This window comes from Vipera berus, assembly GCF_964194415.1.
Source record: "Vipera berus genome assembly, chromosome: 4".
Classification (NCBI taxonomy): domain Eukaryota; kingdom Metazoa; phylum Chordata; class Lepidosauria; order Squamata; family Viperidae; genus Vipera; species Vipera berus.
Genome location: NC_138206.1, coordinates 97,934,957 through 97,956,566, shown reverse-complemented (window position 1 = coordinate 97,956,566; position 21,610 = coordinate 97,934,957). Strand labels below are relative to the sequence as shown.

Below are 21,610 nucleotides of genomic sequence, written 5' to 3'. Positions count from 1 at the left end.
TAGATAGGCAACAATACAAAAATGGTTTGTTATTTCCTTCTTCTGGAAATTAAAGATCCTTTTGCTAGATGGGTTACAGAATTTTCCTCCTGCCGTCACCTCCATACTTAACTTCATATTTCCCATTTGACCACGTTGGCAAAACCAACCTTCTCTTCAGCTGAATTTTAAAACTGATGAAGAAGCTCTTTCTTTTTTGAGAAAATGCTCACATGATTAAAAATGATACGGTGATAACCCAAGCCATTGTGCCCATAAAATGGTACCTGTACATTATTCATATACAGGTATCACTGAATTAGGATGAGAGTTTTGTTCTTTAAAAATTCAGTCCTGGTCATATAGCACAACTGTTTAAAGTAGCTGCCAAGCTTCTGAGTGGCCTCTCAAATAAGATAGGATCTGGGTCCAACCTTCTTTAAATAATGATTGAACTCATTAAACAGTTTGGTAAAAAGTTGTAATTTGGCTATAGGCAAATATGATAAGAGAATAAGGTTTGTAGAGTTGAACTGAAATGCTTTAAACTGCATGGGGAAAATTCTTTAGCTGCTGTGTAATAATACAGCAGCAAGTGAAGCAAGCTGTAATGTTGCTGACCAAATTTAAACCTAATAATATCAATAGGAAGTACTCATCACATGTTTAAAATATATACATTTTAGTTCAGTAACAACAAACGCTAATGGTACCACAAAAATGAAATTTAAAAAAATCATTGTGATGGGCCACTCCTACGATTTTTTTAAATTCAAATTACTTATCACTGAGCTAGCTTTAATCCAGGTGAACAGGTCTTTTTCCAAACAGTTTTTCAAAGAGGAAAAATAATTTGCTAAGGGTAAGTACATCCTCATAGCTAACTGGGACCAATCTTGAAAAGTTCAGAAGTTCTGATTAATGGTGAGATGGGAGATCATCAGAGATTAGAAAGTTGGAGCACAGACTGGAAGGAAGCCATGAGAAACCACTTCTATGTTGTCAAGAGAACTATACAGACATAGAAGTCAAATTCAACTTGAGGGAGATTTTTATCTTTTAGCAATAAAACAATATTAGCAAAAATCGAATCAAGTGAGTGTGAAACATGCACATATTTTGCAATTAATCAAGTCATTGGTTGATTCTTTTTGTAAATTCTCATTTAGAAGAATAGAAAACAAATCCCTCTAGTTTGTGTAAGTGTGTGTGTTTGTATCTGTGTTTTTCAGAATAAGTATCCTCCAGACCACCTAGCAATTCAGGCAGTTCTTTGAGTTTAATTCCCCCAGAAGCCAGCAAGATACCATGTTTGGATTTGGATCTTTTTATTTAAAACTGGCCTCTTATTAGATTAAGAACTCCCTGGTATTAAAACTTGCATATCTTCTATCTAAAGCAAATGAAACATATCACTGCAATGTTGGTGCTGTTGTTTTTGAAAGCACATTAAAGGCTGCATGTGTGAGCTAAGTAGCTGATTTTTATCACGAACCTGCAATCTTTGTTATATGTCGTGTCTCACAGGGGTGCTTGTATGATTTAGTGTACCAATCACGGGTGAAATGCCTAGGTTACAGTGGCTGGCTGTAAGAACCTTGCTTGATTGTGCAGTGTTGTCAGTACCCGTAGGTGTCATCAGGTGAACAGGCAATTACTGGGAAACAACTCAGAATATAGGACAGCAGCTCACAGAGAAGAGTGACAGGAAAATAGCTATCAAAGCTGAATTAGCATATGGGGTGGGGTGGGGGTTTCTCATATACTTCATAATAAAATCCTGGCTCGAGATTTTTTTCCCCATTTATTCAATTGAATCTACGTATAATAGCTATTTGTATATAGGGGAAAGTTTTGGTCAAATCAGCTAAAGACTTTTAAAGCATCTGACATACAAAGTGCAGTGGGAACAATTTTTGAGCATAAATGTATGCCCGCAGGCTTGCTGAATGGGAAAATGGAATGTGCCCAGACTTTTGGCCAAGATTATGTCTCGGCTGAATGGCAAGGGCAGGAGACTATGCATTGTTTATATTGTACTTTTGCTAACAAAAGAATAACACACGGGTGCAATACGTTGAAAGAATTTTAAGGGCTTAATTTTTCCACCTTGAGTCTTTCCTCTGCTGTCTGATGAGCAAAAATTCTGAAAAGTTATAGTTTTAGAATGCTTTGACCATCCACCGAGTAGGTTTAAGTTATGAAGCAGACTCTAGAGTATCGTATCTGGTCTAAGATTAGGAAGAAGATTAATGTATTTGAAATATTAACTAAAAGACATACCAGTAAAACCCATTGAGGCACCCTCTTTTGATTGCTTACGTAGCCCATCATCATCATGAAAGTCTATAAAGACAAGGTCTATGGCCTGCAAACCAAAAGCCTTTGCTGTGACAATAATTTTTTGCCGTGCATAAAGAATATCATGAGTGTCTTTACTACTTGTTGAACCTGAAATGAAAGATCACATTGTGTATAAAAAATTAATTCTCATATTTCAAATGTTTGTAACGGAGCTTTAGTTAAGAATACCTTTGTTTTCGATTTTCAAAAGAAAGATAAGAGATTGTTATGTGATCACAATTTTTAAGAAATCTTTGAAATACTTTTATTCAACTCACAGACACTCGCTTTCTTACTGCTTTTATTTTTAATAATTTTCATTTAGTTTTGCTACCATCTATTTGTATTTGTTAAAAAGGCCCACTACAAAATAATGGATATAACAAAACATACACAAACATAAAGAAAATATCCTTAAATGATGCTGAATTCATTTAATCCATAGTAGTGCTAGTAATGCATCTAAAATTGCTTTTTTGGTATCATAAGGAAACCTTTTGGTTATACACATTACGTAAGTTTATTTATTTAATTATTTATGTATTTACTTGCACTTGTATATGTATACTTAAATATACTAATTTCTCTTATATTTGTTCAAATTTAAAATTTTAACTTTGAAATAATGTTTATCTTTAATACCTGAGATATTATATTTAATACCTCAAGTGGAATACTTGAGATTTGTTTTAAAGCATTCACAAGAAACCTGCTGAAGATCTTATTATGCATCATTATATATTGAATTCCTTTCCTTTGGTAGGGCTGATTCTGAACTGCATTGTCCTCAGAGGTTGGGTTCACATGTCAGACTAGAATGTGACTGTCTAAGCTGTAGTTTAGTGTGTGTGGCAAGTACCCAATATGATAAGTTTACAACTCAGTATGGATCTAGGAAATTGAGTTAATTCCCCAAGCTTTAGTCAATTAAATATGGAATCCTGCATTGTGGGAACATAATCCACAAGTTCTTATTAGGCAATCCAGTTCACACTTAGGGACCTGCCATAAGTGAATAATAAAAAGAAGAGCTGCTGACCTTGTTTATTTTTTGAAAAATGATAAACAGTATCTGAAGTTACAGAGGCAATAAAAATAAATTATTTGCCCAGGGCATTTTTTTTAATCTGTTACCCTCCATATGGTTTTGGTCTACAACTCTTGTATCCCCAGGCAGCAAGCACATATGTTAAGACATGTGCAATAAAATAGACATGCAAATAAAGATAGAGTGCTAAAGTATTAAGAATAGTTTGTAGTTCATACACCAAAATATTACATCATATGCACACTATTACTTCAAGAATTTTAAAAAATATTTAAATTTTAAATGTGCATATAAAGAGATGGTCTCATTATTAATTTCCATAAAATCTTATATTATTTTTTATATGCCAGTAAACAGAATTTTCCATTTTCTTTTTTTGCAAAAATTACAGCTGTATCAGGTTGTTAATTCTTAAGACTATTTAGCCTATAAAGATAATGCAAAAGTTTATGATAGAATTACAATCAGATATAGTCAAATATATTTATTATTGATTTCAGTAGGCATATGATAAAACCAAATGGAGCACAGTATCATAACCACCGCTGAATTAACATATTCTTTAAAAAAGATAATACCTATACTGGCACGAAAATCCTCGCCTCCAAATACCACAGCGTCTAAATGAAGGCCAACCTGTGGTTGTCTTCTCAGAGTTTCTTCACAAACAGCCTTTAAGTGCAACATAAATATTAATATAAGAAGCAGCATTTCAAAAATTAGTTTTGTAATAAAAAAGATACTTTTTGTTATATTCCTTATCCTAAAATAATAACAAATTATAGCCACACACAAATTAAAAAATAAATATTCTGGATGTAAAGATGCAGTATAATTAAAATTAAAATGCAGAATATAATATTTTATTTCCCTATTGGGTTTTATGTTAAGGTTTTTCCAATGTGGCAACTACTTTTGGACTTGTGTAATAATCACTACATAGTGTGTACAGTATGGGACTTTTTAAAAGATTCCAAATATTTAGCGCTGCAGAGAAACACAAATGAAGCATATTTGGTTTAATATATTGCAGATAGAGATTGCAACTACTCACAATTTAATAGGCAGTTGGTATGTTATCAACTGATGTTCCTTAGATATCTTCAAATTAATATAATTACAGGAGATAAAAAATGCAACAAGTAGCATAGAAAATCATTTGAAAAGCAAATGATACCTTGGGGATTTTCTAAATGCACCAAGCCCAGTATCATTGCAAGTTTTGAATAATAAAATATTTATTTATTTAGAAATACAATTTGATAGATAGCAATAATGCAATGTTGGCAAGGATCTTCCTGTGAATAGCAGCTAAAATAAGTCCAGCTGTTTGCATTTATTATTTTAAGCAATACTGTAAGCAGACATAACCAGTACCTGTAATGCTATTTTAATCTCTACAACTACTAAGCATAGGAAATCATAGCTGATATTTTTCAGGACAGAATTTAATCATTCTTTTTCTTTGGGGTTCATTTTTGAGGAAAGGGATAATGTTAATTAAATGAGAGGAGGAAGTACTTAAACTTTTTGCATTAAGATGTATAATTAGTAATTCTTTAGCCTACACTGAAAAAAATCTCTGAAACTGGGATTTATATTAAAACAATAGCCACAAGGGCCTCCTAGTATTCAAATAATACCAAACTTTTACAAGAAATCTTGGGCTGACTGGGCCCAAGTTTCAGCATTAATATATTTCTTCCACAGAAACCCACAGGCTGGATGCCAAAAATAGGCTATCTGCATGCATTCATTACCATTGAGAAGGGGGAGGAGGAGATTATACACATAGTCATGTCATAAGGATATTACATCCTGAAAATTCTCATGTATTTTGTTTTAACTTTTAGGGCCAGTTGAGCATGAACATTTGTTTAAAAAATCTTCAAATTTGGGAGGAAAAAATCAATATTCTTTCAATTCCATTTTAAAATGCTTTTAAAATATTAAATATGATGACTAAAATTCAAAGGCAAATGAGAGAAAATAAATCCTGATAGTTGTTAGAATATTTCAAAACACTATTTGGGGCTATTTTTGAGTCTTGCGTGTCTATTATACAGTGTATTAATACTGACGAACTTAAAGTAATTGCAGTAGTACAGAAGAAAGCAGCACCTATGTCATGTAAAGTGGAATAATTAGGGCTAAATGAATGGATTTATATAAAATACGAAAGTGATATAATTTTTAAAACATAATAGTTTTTTTCCCATTTCAAGTTATGAAGGTGTTAATTAAAGTGATATAATTTTTAAAACATAATAGTTTGTTTCCCATTACAAGTTATGAAGGTGTTAATTATTTATTTAATGGAATGTATAATTTATAAGCTTAGGACTTTATTCAGGCATACTGAATTAAACAGATCTTTCTTACCTTAAAATTGAGCAAACCCATTGCAGTTTCCACAAAAGGAATGAAATTCATCGGCTTTATGAGTGTTCGGCCTTGTAAGTGCCACGCACATTTCTCTATAAACTAAGAACATTACAGAGAGGACACAATATTAGGGCATGGGTGTTTTTTTTTAAAAAAAACCTCTACAAAAATGGTCTGTAAATTACCAACCAGCCAAGCAGACCATCCAGCGTCCAGATTGCTAGCCCAACTCTCTGCCCTTGTGTTTTGAGCCTGTTATTATAAGGCTTATCTTGAAGAATGCTGGCATTACTCATATGTTGCCAACAGTACAGGTTTAGCTGCACACATATTTGCCTAACACCTATCATCACCCTGCCTTTATTAAATGCAAATAAGCAGGATCTTTAAAACAAGGAAGGATTGATATACCTGACAATTCTGTTTTCTTTCATGTCTGACACTGACATGCCTATATTTTTCCCAGCCTTCCAAAGTGGCATCCACATAATTCATCACGGCCTTGTTACCCTTTGTCCTGGAGGCCTTTTCTTCATAATTTTTAGCTTACCTAGCAAGGGCCTTAAAAAGAAGTTTAATTCTTTGAGGACCAAAGCTTTCCAATTTTTTCCATGAGAGCAGTTCACAGCTAGCTCTGAGCTGCCGGTGGGGTACCCCTGATTCCCAAATCTATCATCTGGGAACATACAAAAGCTCTTGTACAGATTTCTTTTTTTCTCTTTTTCTCTTTTCAAAAGAGAAGGAGGGGGAGAAACTACCTCAGTATATTGTAAATCTATTATGTCTGTCCAGATCTAGCAATGTGTGGGAAGATAAACATATCACAGGTATGCTAAGTAAATTTTAGTCAATAAAGACTGGAGGGGAAAAAATCTTGCATCATTTTTATATTTAAGGAATATTTAACCATTAATGGCTATCAAAGGGAAAGGGAATTTTAATCATCTCTCCATTCAGTCTCAGTTGGGTAAATCATATCTAAGAGATTTGCATAAATATAAACCATCAAAGACTTTTCATCTTCAAAGGGGGTTTCAAGTCCCTATAAGCTTTGTACTGTAATCATCACAGGTCACAACCCTGCAGGAATAAGGCTGCTATGGCAACATAAAAAACTAATGCTTAAGGCTTAGCATAATATTCTGACTAATATAAAGGAAACTCATTTTGAAACCTGGCAGCCTATTTACCAGAAACTGGATTAGAGGTGTTATTTCCCCTTTTAGCGGTTCTCTCCCCCCCCCAATTTTGTTTCACCCCTCCCCAAAACAAAATGAAAATAGAACCACAGCATCTTGAAAAGGGTTCTAACCACTTTTCAGGAGTTTTACATTAGGTCAAAATAATTCAAAAAATTCTTTCTGCATATTCTCTGTCCTTCCCTCTTTTTCACGCAGCCACCATTGTCACCACTTCCACTGCTTGTCTGATCTTTTCACAAGCTAGTAAATCCCAGAATGTAAGGAATTAAGGGAAGAAAAGTCAAGAAAAGGAATAAGAAGCAAGACTTAGGAAGCCCAACCCTCTATCAACCTGTCTACTTAGAAGTAAGGGCCAATGGCCTGATTTCCAATTAAATGGACACAGAGCTGTAATCTGATGCTAGACCAACAGTGTGATAATCAAACAAGCTATTCACTAATAATATCACAAACACGAAGGCTCAAAATTTAAATTTTATACTGGAGCTTCTTTGTAAGTTAAATGGTTAAAAAAATGGAAGCCCCCCCCTCCACCCCCCAAGAAAGCTACTTCTGTGTATCTGCTGAAATCTTTATGTCTTGATTTGGGAACCATCAGATAAAGTTTGTATCCAATAATGTTTCTTTTTCCCATTTTAATGATTTTTCTCTTCTTCCTTCCTTCCTTTCCCCCCTTTTAAGTACTATTAGCACCAAATACAAAAGGCAACTAGTGGAGAAGTTTCAATTAATTTTTTTTTCAAAAGGAGACAATTAAATGTTTCCGGCTTGGTAAAGTGTTCATTTCAGTGAGAGGGCTGGAAAAAAGGAATGGGGGGGAGACAGAAAACAAAGATTGGGGAGGGGATGAAGGCGCAGGCTTTAGCCATTCTTTCAATTCCAGTGCACACCCAATAGTGTGTTGGGAAGAATGCCCACTGTTCAGGATTTGTGGGCGGATTGTCCCACAACAAAAGAGCCAGAGTTAGGCTTGTTATAGTCCAATAAGCCATGCCAGTCAAACAAGTACCCATCTGAAGGACAAAGAGAGAGCAAGAGATTCTCACACAAAAGGAAACAAGTAAGCCCGTCTTTTAGTTGTGCATCAGTCTCCAGGTTTTAGGCTTCGCATAAATCAAAATGAAGGACAAAAATAAACAGCCAAAAGCTTTCCACAGCAATAGCCATCTTAAAAGCAAAGTGAGAGGAGCGCATCTAGGAGAGGATTGGGGAAAGAAAGATGGGCTCTGCTTCCAGGAAAAATCAAGGCTGAGGGAAACTAGAGTCCAGTCTTCTCACACCCAGGGAATATTTATTGAATTGTTCTAAAACCTTGCATAGAGCGGAAATACAAATACGCATAACCAACTCTCAGATGTGTTAGTCTGCTGTTTGCTCAATCAACAAAAGGGCTTTAGATCTTTTTACATCTATCTACAAAAATACATTTTTGTATATTTATGCATATTAATTTTATATACACATACATACAATTTTTAAAGGAAAATAAAAACTAATGCAAAGTAATGTAAAGAAAGAAAATGAACAGAAAAAGAAATAAAAAAGAAAGCTAAAAGTGCAAGAAAGGGGAAAAAAGTTAAAAGCAAGAAAAAAGATAGAATTAATTTCCAATCTTCTTTATAGCAGTTGAAAGTGCAATTATAAATTTAGATCTTGCTGTCTGTAAGATCCACTGAATGTGATAAAGAATCAAATGATTTGTTGTGAGTGTGTTTGAACCTACTGTACATTACGTTTTCTGAATGTTAGAATGTTTTCTTTCACTGATAATTGATTAATAAGTAGACTCAATTACAATACTTTCTTGACTTGCTGACTGGGCAAGAATTATAAAGATCCTATGTACACTTAAAACTAGTAGATTTAGATTAAATGAAGACACGTGATTGAACTTCAGAATTTATTTATCCCCATTCCTTTATGGATTGTACATTTAATGTGTGCTCATCTTCATCTCTACCCCATGCTCAGAAAACAAAGTAAAATGAACCTTGATTGACTTAATAATGTTCTCAAGAAATAATATGGTAAAATGAAATGAAAATTCCTTTTCAACAGTCAACACAATTATAGCATAATTAGGCCCATTTCAGCATTTTCTTATGCAATTTAACAGACTAACCATTTACATCTCTGGCTGAAAAGTCAGTCATGAAAAACAAACACACCTGCCAGCAATTTAAAAGGAAGACATATAGGGCTGGACAGGAAATAATATCTTTCCTAATTAAAAACACTAGTTAAAAGCTTCCTGTTTGTTCTTTTGATTGCCCTTAGGAGTGACCTTTCCTTCTATCTCCACCATAATTTTTTCACATGTTGGTAAAATGCTTCCTCCATCCACCAAAACGTTCTTGTCAAAAGTGAAAAGATATTCAAGCTGGAGGTTGACAGTTCTAACATGGAGAATAAATTCTATATCATGACTGTTGGGCTTCAAGTATAATGAACAGGAGCACTGATTCTTAACAGTTTTTGTTTAATTTTACTTCGTCCAAACTGCATCATAATATATTAATATTGCATTTCTAAATCCACCTCTTTTTATATACATATAATGCATCTGCGGTTACAAACTATTCTTGTCCTGTGGGTCTTGAAAATAGGGTTTTAAATGTATTAAATGTGATTTGGTTCTCTCCTGCATAGGATCACTGTCACAATTCTCAAATCTAATTTAGTTTTTGCTTATGAGAAGATAGAGGCTAAATTACTTTTTGATATTCCAAAACAAAATGGGTAAATTAAACAATATGTGAACTGAATCGAGTACTAACAGCAGAAGTATTTCATATTTGCTTCATGATGTTCTATTTCTTCCCTTTTGAAATTGGATGCAAGTCTTTATTTGAGATAATGGCAGATATTTTGACTCACCCATTTTATTTCTTCTACGCTGTCAACCTTTGGGAGCATCAGGCTAGTAGGAAGAATCTTGGATTTCAAAATGACCTTCATATCTTCTTCTGCAAGACCACTAGACACTGAATTGATCCTAACACACTTCTCCGTCTGACCAATGTCAAAGTTCTCAAGGGCTTCCACAGTTTTTATTCTAGCTTCTTCCTATTTTTTTGGAGAAAGATAAAAAGAAACAATGCTTTGTTTTACTGAGAACTAACTTTTTAAAAATCACATTTAATTAAGAAAACAATGGAGAAATTCACCTGCATTACAGATCATGATATACTAAGATTGGGCTAGGGATTTGGTCAAAAAGTCAAGATGGTGAAATTCTGTTTTTTATGCTTATTACGTATGTTATCTTGATCTTTTTGACCATACATTGTGGAAACCCCTGCTCAGATGCTACTGTTTTTTTTAAAAAAAGCAATCAGGCTTAGGCACAATTTAATGTGTTTAATCCATTATTCGTGAGTCATAGCAGATGGCAGCACCTAGAGCTCTTTATCTTTGAACAACTTGAACAGGGTTGGATCTCACTGGCACTTGGATGGGATGATCCCATTGTAGAGTCCTAAGGCTATGTATTTTTTTTCTTCCTAGCATTTTCTCACATGTGCAGGATCCACTTTTTAAAGATCAACTGAGTATCGATCCATTTGATTGCAACAGGAATTGATTGACCAACTGCCTTGAAGTCATGAGCTGAGAGAGAGAGTGACTTTCATACCTATTACAAAACTAGAACTCACAGTCTCCAGGTTTTGGTTCCTTAGCCACTTAGACCAAGCTGGCTCTCTAGCCTAAGGCTGTAGACTAAGATGGAAAATAACTCCCTTTCCCCTCCCCCAAAATCTAGAATCTTTGTTTTTATGATACTTTAAATGTGATTTTTATATTTGTTGTAACAGTGTGTATTTTAATATTTTATTGCTTGTTGAGTACCATCTGAGTCACCTTTGAAGAGATGGGAGACCATGTAAATTTGATAATAAATAAATAAATAAATAAAAATAGATGGCTATTTCCATAGTGTGAACATAAAATAATATAGATGCATAGTGACCAGAGGTCAAACTCATCTTGAAAGAGACTTGCTTTTTTCTAAAGGGATCATGATAATTACTGATCTAATGAAAAATATGATTGGATCCCGAAGTGGATAAGTAGCTCTGCTCATACATGATTGATCTTCATTATTCATTAACCTTGGCCAAGTACTGATGGGTAATGTAATTCAAGGACAGATGAATTAACTTGGTCCATTAGCTAACATATAACTGAATGTCAATAGTGAAAAGATTAATGATGTTTATAGTTAAGACAACATTTCTCACGTTATACTATGTTATATATACTAATCATATATTATTCAGAGCCAGTTTGGTATAGTGGTTGACGCATCAGGCTAGAAACCAAGAGATCACAAGTTCTAGTCCTGCCTCAGGCACTAAGCCAACTGGCACTATAAGGCACTTATTGGAGAGCTAGGTGGCATACAAATGTAATTTATTAATTATTGGAGATATATTGGGTCAGTAAATTGTCATGTGGTTCATTAGTACCTAGGTCAAAACAATTTAAAAATACAGCATAAAATATTAAGATTGCTTAAACAAGACTTCAACCCAGCCTTGGATGTAGAGACAGAAAAGATTTAAAAATGTGTTCTGCATTAAAGAGTCTGAAAAAATAGTAGTTTACAGTTGTCAGGACTGATCAGGCTAAGATTCACAAGATTGGTGTAAAAAAGCTGTTACGATGCACTGATTTGTAGCATGAATGTAAGTTTAGAGAGAAAAAAGCAATGCCCCTCACCAGAAAGTGTGAAAAAGGAAGGTTAATGACTAAAAACAATCATCAGATGACATTTACCATCCCTTTATCTGTGTTACTTCAATATGGGGAGATTTCTAGGCACTTTCTTAGTGAATTAGGAGCACTTTTTTTGTGGTTTCCTGAGACTGGGAGATTTTCTTTCAAACTTCTGCTGGGGTCTTTTTTTAATAGTATCCTCACTCTCCCAGCCCAGTGGGATGTGGGACATAATGAATTCTTTCAAAATTATGAGATTGGTTTTTTTCCCCTTCTTGCACTGAAAAATTTATTGTACTTTAAGGAACACTACAATAGACCATTGTTTCTTAAATTTTGCTCTTAGGACCCATACCTACTTTTAAAAATTATGGAGGATTTTGTTTGTATGGATTACATTTATCAATATTTAGCATATTAATTAAAATTGACATATGCAAAATTTATTGATAGAATCACAAAGGTAACAATATTAAATTGATTCAATGTTAACAATTTTAAAAAGACTATTTTTAACAAAAAATAATGAGAAGAGTGCCATTGTTTTAAATTTTTGTAAACTGAAATATTTGATTTTGTAGACTGCTTAGAACAGAGTTCCCCAACATTTCTGGCTTTGCAGTCCGGCGGGGAGAAGAGAAGATGGTTCCGCGCAAGTGGCCGGCAAGCACGCAGCTCCATTTGAGTGAACAGCATGCATGTTTGCCTGCCGCTCATGCAAATGGAGCGTGTGCACCCACGTGCTCGTCCGCTGCTTGTGCAAGTGAGGATGCATGTGTGGATGCATGTGCTTGCCCGCCATTTCCATTGCCCAGTTACAATCCCCTCATGGCCCACTAGTGGGCCATAGCCCACAGGTTGGGGACCCTTGGCTTAGAGGATCTAGGGGGACCCTCTTCAATAAACACTGCAAAAGATCATTCTGCTTATGCCATTTAGTGCTAGATTTCAACGGATGCAAGCAGGTGATATTCTACTTTGCAATATAAACACACATGACCCACAAATGAAGTATTAGGTATCCACATGAAGCCAAATTACAGGACTTAACAAACATAGGCAAAATATTTGCTCTAGTGGCCTCTGCCAATATGGAGTGATCTCCTACTGCCAGAGAAACAGTGCAAGCGTTTGATGGGCTTCTCCAATGTTCTGATGCAGTGTTGTCCACTTTGGTGGATCAAAAAAAGTCAAGATAGCAAAGATGATGAACTAAAAAAAATGGTGCTACCATTTTGTATATTTACCTCCACTCTCCCACTCTCCATAAAAGCCCTAGTTCTGAAAGGATTTTGGGGGAAGATAGAAAGGGGGGGGAAACAACATGAGTGAGTTGTTCTCCTTTTGTGTTTGTCTGCCTGCCTGCATCTCTGTCTGCCTACCTTCATCGTTAATCAAAGGTAGGTTTTAAGCTTGGAAATATCTAATTAAATGCTGCTGAATTACCTATCTTCTATGTAGAAATAATTACTTTTACAAAGAAGCGTCAACTAAGCATGAACCCTGTCCACCCACCAGAAATCACAAGTGATAAAGCTTGGACACAGATTAACCACCTCACTGAGAACTTGTCCATCAGTCTGTTGCTGTTGATAATCTTCAAATATGTCCCTTTTCTATAACACAGCTCAAAATAACCAACCAGCAATGAAATTACTGTTATTCACTATATTTCAACAGAAAAATGTGTTACTGTGAGAGATTTTATGCTCATGCCATCTGTTGGGTGCAGGATAGATATTTCATAGAACCATTGCATTCTAGCATTGTCCATTTTAAAGGAAATACGATTCCTTAGCAACACGAAGACACATTGTTACTTTAGTATATTTTCTTATTAGGTTTCAATCAAAAATTGTGAAGGAATGCACATTTGGTACTTCTAGAAGCTGTTGTCATTTTCAATGTCCATTTATTCTATTTTATTATTTTTAGGTCATCAATCTCAATTTTTCATCATTAACAGCAATAAGGGCGCTGAGTTTTAATAGTCTTCTTAACTTCCCACGCATAATCATGTGTGCAGGTCATTCAGTGGAATGCATATGAAATGAACTGGAGAAAACCCATGAAATAGTATCCTTCTCTTTATTTAAGAAATGATAGAACTTCTTTTTAGTTTCAGCTAAAAAATGAGGAATTAAGAAGAATTCCTGCCATTCCTACCATTTCAATTAGTGGAATGTTTGGGGTCCTTAATTTGAAAAAAGATAACTTCTGTCTTCTCACTTCAGTAACACAGCTGTCTTCCTAATTTTCTGGCAACAATGCTTTGTCTTTCTAGCGTCTAGTTTTGGTATTACCTGGAAGAATCCCATCCAAATATTTAATCAGGATTAAACCTGCTTAATTATAAACAGGTAAAGCCAGCTGGGTGTTGCCATCTGTGGAGACCAATGTGTATTATATAAAAACACGAGTCTTATTCTCCTATCATATAATCCAACATTTATGTTTATATATGTGATTTCTGTCTTTCCTCTAAGATCACAGAGTGACTTGCATGAGAATTTCTCTTCATTGTATACCAACAGTAATACCCAGCGAGATAGGCAGGATTAAAGGAGTGTGATTGGCCCTAAGTCCCAAGTGAATTTTTTGTGGTAGAGTCTGGACATGAATCCACTTGAACCCATTAGGAAATGATGGAACTATTTATATCCATACAGAAGAACAATATAAAGCAACGGTCTGAAAATAAATTGGCTGCAATATTGTGTGATGCATAACATCAAAACGTTTCTTCTCATCTGTTCCTGTAATCCAGTGTTAGTGTTCAGTCTTTGCAAGGATTTTTAATCTTAGTTGCGTCTCCCTGTGCTAGGAGCTCCTTAGAAACATAATCTCTGTAAGTAAAAGATAAAGATAATCAAATACACAGAATAGTCCAAAGCACACACTCTACTAGAGAGAGGTTCCATGAAGATGGGCTCCAGCATGAGTCCGAAAACTCTGGTCCTGGTGGTTGACCCAGATTGGATCCTTCAACATTGTCCTGGGACAAGTATAGTAGCCTTAATTCATGAAAGATAATCAAGTCTAAAGAAACCATCTTGCATATTCATGTTCATCAATCCTATAGCAGTAGAACTGTTTTTATTCAGTTATTACAAGGGATTTTTGTGAAAGACATTTCAGAGGGAAACTGCATGCCTTGGCTATTAACTCCACATTAAGGCCTAGTGAATATATGTTTTACTCATGAAAAACTATTTAAAAACCTACATTCTATGACGAGTCTACATTGACCATGTAAGATAGCCCCTTTGTTTGCCACAAGAAAGACCCTGCAAAGATGAATGAGCTTTGCTTACAAATTGAATGTCTGCACAATTCTGAACTAGTTGAGCTAATACGGAAAGGAAGCAATCAACACATTTGCTTGGAAGTATATGCCACAAAAACCAGTGCAATTTATTTCTTGATCTAAATGTTTAGGATTGGGAGTAATTCCTGGAAAAAGTAGAGAGACGTTTAACATTTTCTCTCATTCACAACAATAAGAATACCAAAGTGATAAAATGCGTATTGTGGTATCATGAGCTCTGTCCTTTTTTATTTACATACTGGTGCCACACACAGTGCATAAAGGATAGAGTTTGTATTGTAACATTACAACTCATGTTTTGCTATTTGCTCACCTCCCGCCCCCGTGGATGCCTATAAATGCTCTTCAAATTTGCTTGAAGAACAAGTTTTAGACCCGTCTAATGAACCTCTTTTCAAAGTACAAATTAGTTTGTGCATCTTTGTATGCATATGTGCACATGCACACACACAAAATAACCAATATAAATCATAAAAGCATTTTGCACTTTTGATGTTTGGGTAGGCTTACATCAAGCCTCTTCAAGGAATGATAACTGCAGAATGCTGTGAATTGCAATGTAGAATATGGAGCTATATTTCAAGGTTGCAGTGCTGCTTTTGTCAATCACTCCAGCCCACTGCAAATATCTTGTCTTTAAGATTTCTTTTGAAATAGTAACTGTCCTAGGATTTATTAAATCAACATATTAGTATTCTTATTATTTCCCATTTACTTTGCTATTTATTCACTATGTTCTATCTCACCATTTTTTCCTGAAGGCATAAGGCCCAGTCATATATTTTAAGCTCATGAGACTCTACTGCCCCTATTTGGAATAAATGATATGCAATAGTTCGTGCAAAAAAATTTCTGCATTTGATTAAATTTAATAATAATTTAATTAAATGATTATCCCTCTGTAGCTTTGGTCAGGATATGGCACTCATAACAATATATCACATGCACTTAAGTTTGAGTTCTGAATTAAGCTCTCCTTTCCCCCTCAATGCTACAGGAATGTTTTTCTGCTTAGCATGTCTTCATTCTAAAGCTCCATCAACTCCTACTACAGTAGTATAATTCAAACATCTGTTAAAATTTGAATTGTAATTTGCCTAAGCAACGAATAATTCAAAAGTGAACATTAACACCTAGATTCTATGTTGATAAGACAACGAATACATCTGTTTTAAGCAGGATATGGTTAAAAGAATTTTTTTAAAAATGCAAGTGTATGCTATTAATCATATCCTTTTAATATCTTATCTCTGACCTAATGTTCACAGTGATGTCTGTTACAACACGGTGGAGATGTAGCCATTTTCCTACCAAAGCACTGATGATGAATCAAGCATCACCACAATAAACAGAGATTGAAATTTAGGAATATACATGCATTTGGTTCAATTGGCAACCATTAATGCTAATAACCAGCATCTTCACAAGTTACTAGTTCTGAATCATCTGCAAAGAAAACAACATCCATCTACTTTTACACTCCAGTGGATGAAGTGGGTCCTTGCAGCGGGACCGCACAGACTTTGCCATCTGGAGAATAAATGGAGTGTGAAGTACAGTATAGCTTGGGACCAGGGTCAGTGGCAGCAGCTCAGCAGTTATTTCATTAGTTCCAAACTTTCAGGGATTAAAGCAATCTCAGTTCTATAGTCAGATAGGGGAATAAGACAGACTGGGGAATAAAAGGACGTTGAAGATGAAGCCCCATAGGCTTATTTATAAAACTATCAAATATAAACAGCCCAAAACAAATGCCTTAACTAAACAGCATGATCACACAATATCTGAATTAGCATCCTAAACAAGAAGTCACACTACTGATCTCAGTATACACACCTCCTCCTCCTTGAAATCAGAGAAATGGGCACAGAACTGGGGGGGGGGGGAACAGAATGCCAGTAAACATGTCTTTACTGATCATTTTTCCCAGATGTGGAAAAAAGAGGTACGTTTTTTTCAGCCTTGAGGTAGATTTGCCAAACACACCAGATTGCAAGGACAAAGCCTTTTTGGCAAATATATTCTTTTTTATTGGCATTAATGGTGATAGTGATTTTTTGTTAACTGTAGTACTGGAGGGAGTTGACCATCCACACTATAGTCCAAATGCTGTCAGACACCCCCCCATCCCCTTTTCATGCTATTGCCATGGGGTGAGGGGAAGGGGAGAAAAAAATCATTGTTCTATGACATGTGGCTTTTGCAGAGGTAAATGCCAGTTAAACGTCAGAAAGTAATGGACAAATTAATGGTGCTAAATATAACAAAGGCATAGATCAGAACTGAGCTTTGTTCGGGTATGTGAGCTTGAATGGCTGTGCAAAGCAGCACCCCAAGAAGACTGTTTAATTACAGTACCTTTCAGTGCATGAAATGTTAAAAATCTGATCTGGTATACTGGCAAGCAGATTGTAGCTTCTGCCTGATAGTTAAGGGTAACTCCATATATTTCAGATGGCAGTAGAAAATTAATTACTGTAGTCGCAGCTAGAGTTAGCTGTTTTGTGACAGGACTGACATGATAAAACATGCAATTATGATTTAATGTTAGCCCCTGTAGTGGTTTGTTTATTCAGCCTGACACTGCTGAGGCTTTTGTCTCTTGTCTATACCAAGAATCACCATACTCTGGATTTCAGCTTTTCTTTGTCAAAAGCAACCTACATATTTCTTAAGGAGGCCATTAGTCCTGCAGGATTACTTGGTGCCAAGAGCAAAACTTATTTCACAAGCTGATGCCCCTTCTCTAGAAATGCCAGGGTTTAAACAGCCTGGTCATTTTCTTTCCCATTTCCCTGCTGAGAATGCGACTGGGACAAATAATCACATTACTGTGTTTTTTGTTGTTTTTTTTAAAAAGCAAAAGGGATAGGTGGGTGAAGGCAAATAATGAGAACAATTTAGCTACCATTTTTGTTCTAAAAAAAAGCATCTTGAAACATAGTTTGTAATGGCTCTCTCCTATTCTCCAAAGCTAACAAAACATATTAAGGAAGCAGTCAGAATTGAATCTGGAGATCCTGCCCCAAATAAAATAAGTGATGCATTTATTGCATGAATAACCTGATTTTTAAAGCAAAGAATAGAAAGGCAGGATTATCCATTCCTTTTGTTAGATTACTCCTCCTTTTTTAACAAATGAAAAACAGACATCAACCTTGCATTTCATTCCAAGCTACATATGCAACATTAGTAAACATGGAAGGATTTAAAGAAACTTCCATATTTCAATTAAAACAACCCCATCTTATTTCTTTCATATTTAAGTTATAGTTGTCCCATTAATTAAAAAAACTTCTAAATATATATTCTTTTTAAAATCCTGTAACTTAACCGAGACTTTAAAACTGAATGGAACAGAAACCTAAGTTTGTCTCTAATATAAGGTCACCACTTACAGGGGGGTTAAAAGGTCAAAATGATGGTCACAATCATGTGTTTGATGCCCCGCCCCTCTTTATATGTATTATGGCCACCACCTTTATTTTTTAAAATCCTCTCTTCTTCCCCCCACCCAGAAAAAAATCACTGCTTTACTAGAAATACTACTAGAAATAGAAATGTTAGGTGAAATAACACTAGGGTTTATTTTCAGAGGCAATTTTGTATTCTTTGAAATATAGCATTTAATCTCAAGATTTTAATTTTGGAAACAGTTATGGTTATCAGGATTTTTGGAGATGGGATTCTTCTACCCAATGTCCTCTCTGTAGATCAAGCAGACACAACATTTATTTATGTCTGTTCACTCCCAGCCCACACTCATTGTTTATTTCAAGCCTAAAAGGACAGATACAACAGGAAGACATGAATAACCAGTATTGAATCATCAGTTGGCATAGACCAAGATATATGTCCAAATAATGAGTTCTTTTTGTTTGAAACTAACAATTTTGGTTAGTTTATGACTTAAGTGTATTGTGTGAAACCATAAAAATGACTAATTAAATAATCACATTAAAAACACATCACATAAATACCTCCAGCTAATATGTTTACCAGAAGATGGTAGAGGACAGGAAGGCCTGAAGGAACGTTGTCCGTGGGGTTGTGATGGGTCGGACACGACTTCGCAACTAACAACAACAACCAAATATGTTTATATATTTTTTCTCCTGAAGATCCACCTCTACAAATGTGAATAATTAACATGGCAAAGAAATGTTTGGAGGCCTTCTGAACCTAATTAATTACAAAATAAAGACTATGACATCCTGTTGGTGTGTACTTGTCTGGAGACCCAGAAGCAGGGCGGATGCAGAATCAAAGAGCTTCCATATTGATGCGTCGATCAACTAGATACATTACATCTTCCCACTTTATTTCCCATCTCTCTCTTCATGAATGCAAGAAGGTAAAAAATAAATTGGGCACCTAATACTATGATAGCCCCAGGATTACTTTTGTAAAAATTAATTCGCTCTATTAAAGATTAAAACCTTAAAAGATTGGCGCAGTGATTAGAATGCAGTAATGCAGGCTAATTCTGCCCACTGCCAGCAATTGGATTCTCATCAGCTCAAGGTTGACTCAGCCTTCCATCCTGAGGTTGGCAAAATGACTCAGATTAGTGAGGGCTGTAAAGCACTGTGAAATTATATATATGTCTAAGTCTTATTGCTATTGCTATTGCAAAACAAACAGACCCTATAGTCTTCCTTTTTCTTCATGTCCTTTGGTGGGATTCTTACAATACCCCTCCAAACCCCACATTTTCACAATACATTGATAAAGTTAATCTGCTTAATTAAGGTGACTCATCTTAATACTGATGGTCTTCTAGACTATAAAGCTCTTCTGAAGAGTCTGATCTTGGTTCTTCCCTTCCACGATCTTCTGCTCGGCCACTGTCCTAAGGTGGATTAACTCCAGTCACTCTGATTTGCCCTGCTAGAGCACAACTAGAGAGCTTGCAAAGAGAGGCACACTCACAGTCTTGGTATAGTAGCCAAGGACAGTAATTTCAATATGCCCAGCCCAGCTGGGGAATACTTTCTCTGCAAATAGTCCCCCCACGTTTCTCTTGAACCTGCTATCTTGCTGCCATAGCCACCACATCAACCAGCTTGGATTGAGGCACCAATCCAAGAAACTGGAACAGTTGGCATTCAGAATCATACATTTTTAAAAGTTATGTGGAAAAAAAAATCCAGCTGGGCACAGCTTTAAGCATTTAAATGGAGACATCTCTAGGAAAACGATGGACATATGGTAACCCTAGTAAGTACTTGCTCTCTCTTGACAACATACAAACTCATCCTCAGGCATGCAAATACACTGTTATATTTGGCATCTCCTACAGCCATTTGAATTCTCCTACAGAGATGTTTTTCACATTCTGTCTGTAGTACATGCTTTTCTATATATTTAGCTAATTTAGGCATGTAAGCAAATCATTGCCATAAGCAAAAAACCCAAAAAAAACCTAAAAAACCACCACAAAATAATTTGAGTACTTCAGGAAGAAGGTGTTTCTTATTTTGTGTTTTTTTTAATTGCCTCTTCAATAGCCTTGAAGGGGTCCTGATACCAATTTCTGTAATATTTTAGTGCACTTAGTGGCATAAGTGTCCATATGCTTCCAGTATGAAATAGGTGCCAAAAATGCAAGTACAGTAGCCCAGAAACTCCATCATGGAATTGTAATTGGAGTCAGCTTGTGTATCAGTTGGATTAAAGGGATTCACAGATGCTTAATTTTAGCCCATAAAACCCAGGCCAAGGCTCACAGAAACTCCAGTTCATTCTGAAGTCTACTCCTGTAGATTTCTGCAAGTAGGGGTGTTTCTGTGTTTGAATGCTTCTTCATCCAAAGGAAACTATTATTTTTCACAAAATAAACCAATACAAGAAAAGGTGAAAATAGGCTAAAACTCTTCTGCCTGTAATTTAGTATAAACTGGGTTCTTTTTTCTGATGTGGAAATAGATATTAATATTTGATCCATCTTTGATGAGACGTTCAGATAGTCCTCAACGTACAATCACAACTGAGCCCAAAATTTTTGTTGTTAAGTGAGACATTTGTTAAGTGAGTTTTGTCTCATTTTACAACAATTCTTGCCACAGTTGTCAAGTGAATCGCTGCAGTTGTTAAGTTAGTAACCTGGTTGTTGAGTGAATCTGGTTTCCCCATGGACTTTGCTTGTCAGAAGGTCGCAAAAGGTGATCACATGACCTTGGGACACCGCAACAGACATTAAATATGAACCGGTTGCCAAGCATCTGAATTCTGATCACATGATCATGGGGAATGCTGCAAAGGTCATAACTGTGAAAAATGGTCATAGGTCACTTTTTTAGACTGTTGTAACTTTGAACGGTCACTAAATGAACTGTTGTAAGTCAGCAACTACCTGTAATACATTCTTAGCAGTATTTTCCATGAATTTAGATCAAAAAGTTTGGATTTGTTAGAGAATATGGTCTTGAACACAAGCAAGTAGCTGAAAGAACATTGAGCAAATGAATAGCAGAATGTTCCATTAAAAGTATACATTTTCATACTATAACTGAAAAGCTATAAATGAATGCTAATTCAGATATTTGGAGAAGTCATGGGGATAGAAAAGCCTCTGTTTTACTTACACTACGTCTTGAAGAGAGG

The 21,610-nt window shown here is 35.4% G+C and overlaps 1 protein-coding gene across 2 annotated transcripts in view; it reads right to left on the bottom strand.

Moving 5' to 3' along the window:
• Window positions 1-21,610, bottom strand: part of CLYBL (citramalyl-CoA lyase) — a gene marked incomplete at its 5' end in the record, with an annotated part of 182,351 nt that overhangs the window by 18,260 nt on the left and 142,481 nt on the right. The window contains 4 exons of one of the 2 annotated variants that reach the window (XM_081326965.1): window positions 2,263-2,430; window positions 3,949-4,042; window positions 5,753-5,854; window positions 9,835-10,023. In XM_081326965.1, coding sequence (XP_081183091.1) covers window positions 2,263-2,430; window positions 3,949-4,042; window positions 5,753-5,854; window positions 9,835-10,023 — 553 coding nt within the window. The remainder of the gene's footprint in view (window positions 1-2,262; window positions 2,431-3,948; window positions 4,043-5,752; window positions 5,855-9,834; window positions 10,024-21,610) is intronic. The other variant, XM_081326966.1, reaches the window with a different exon arrangement.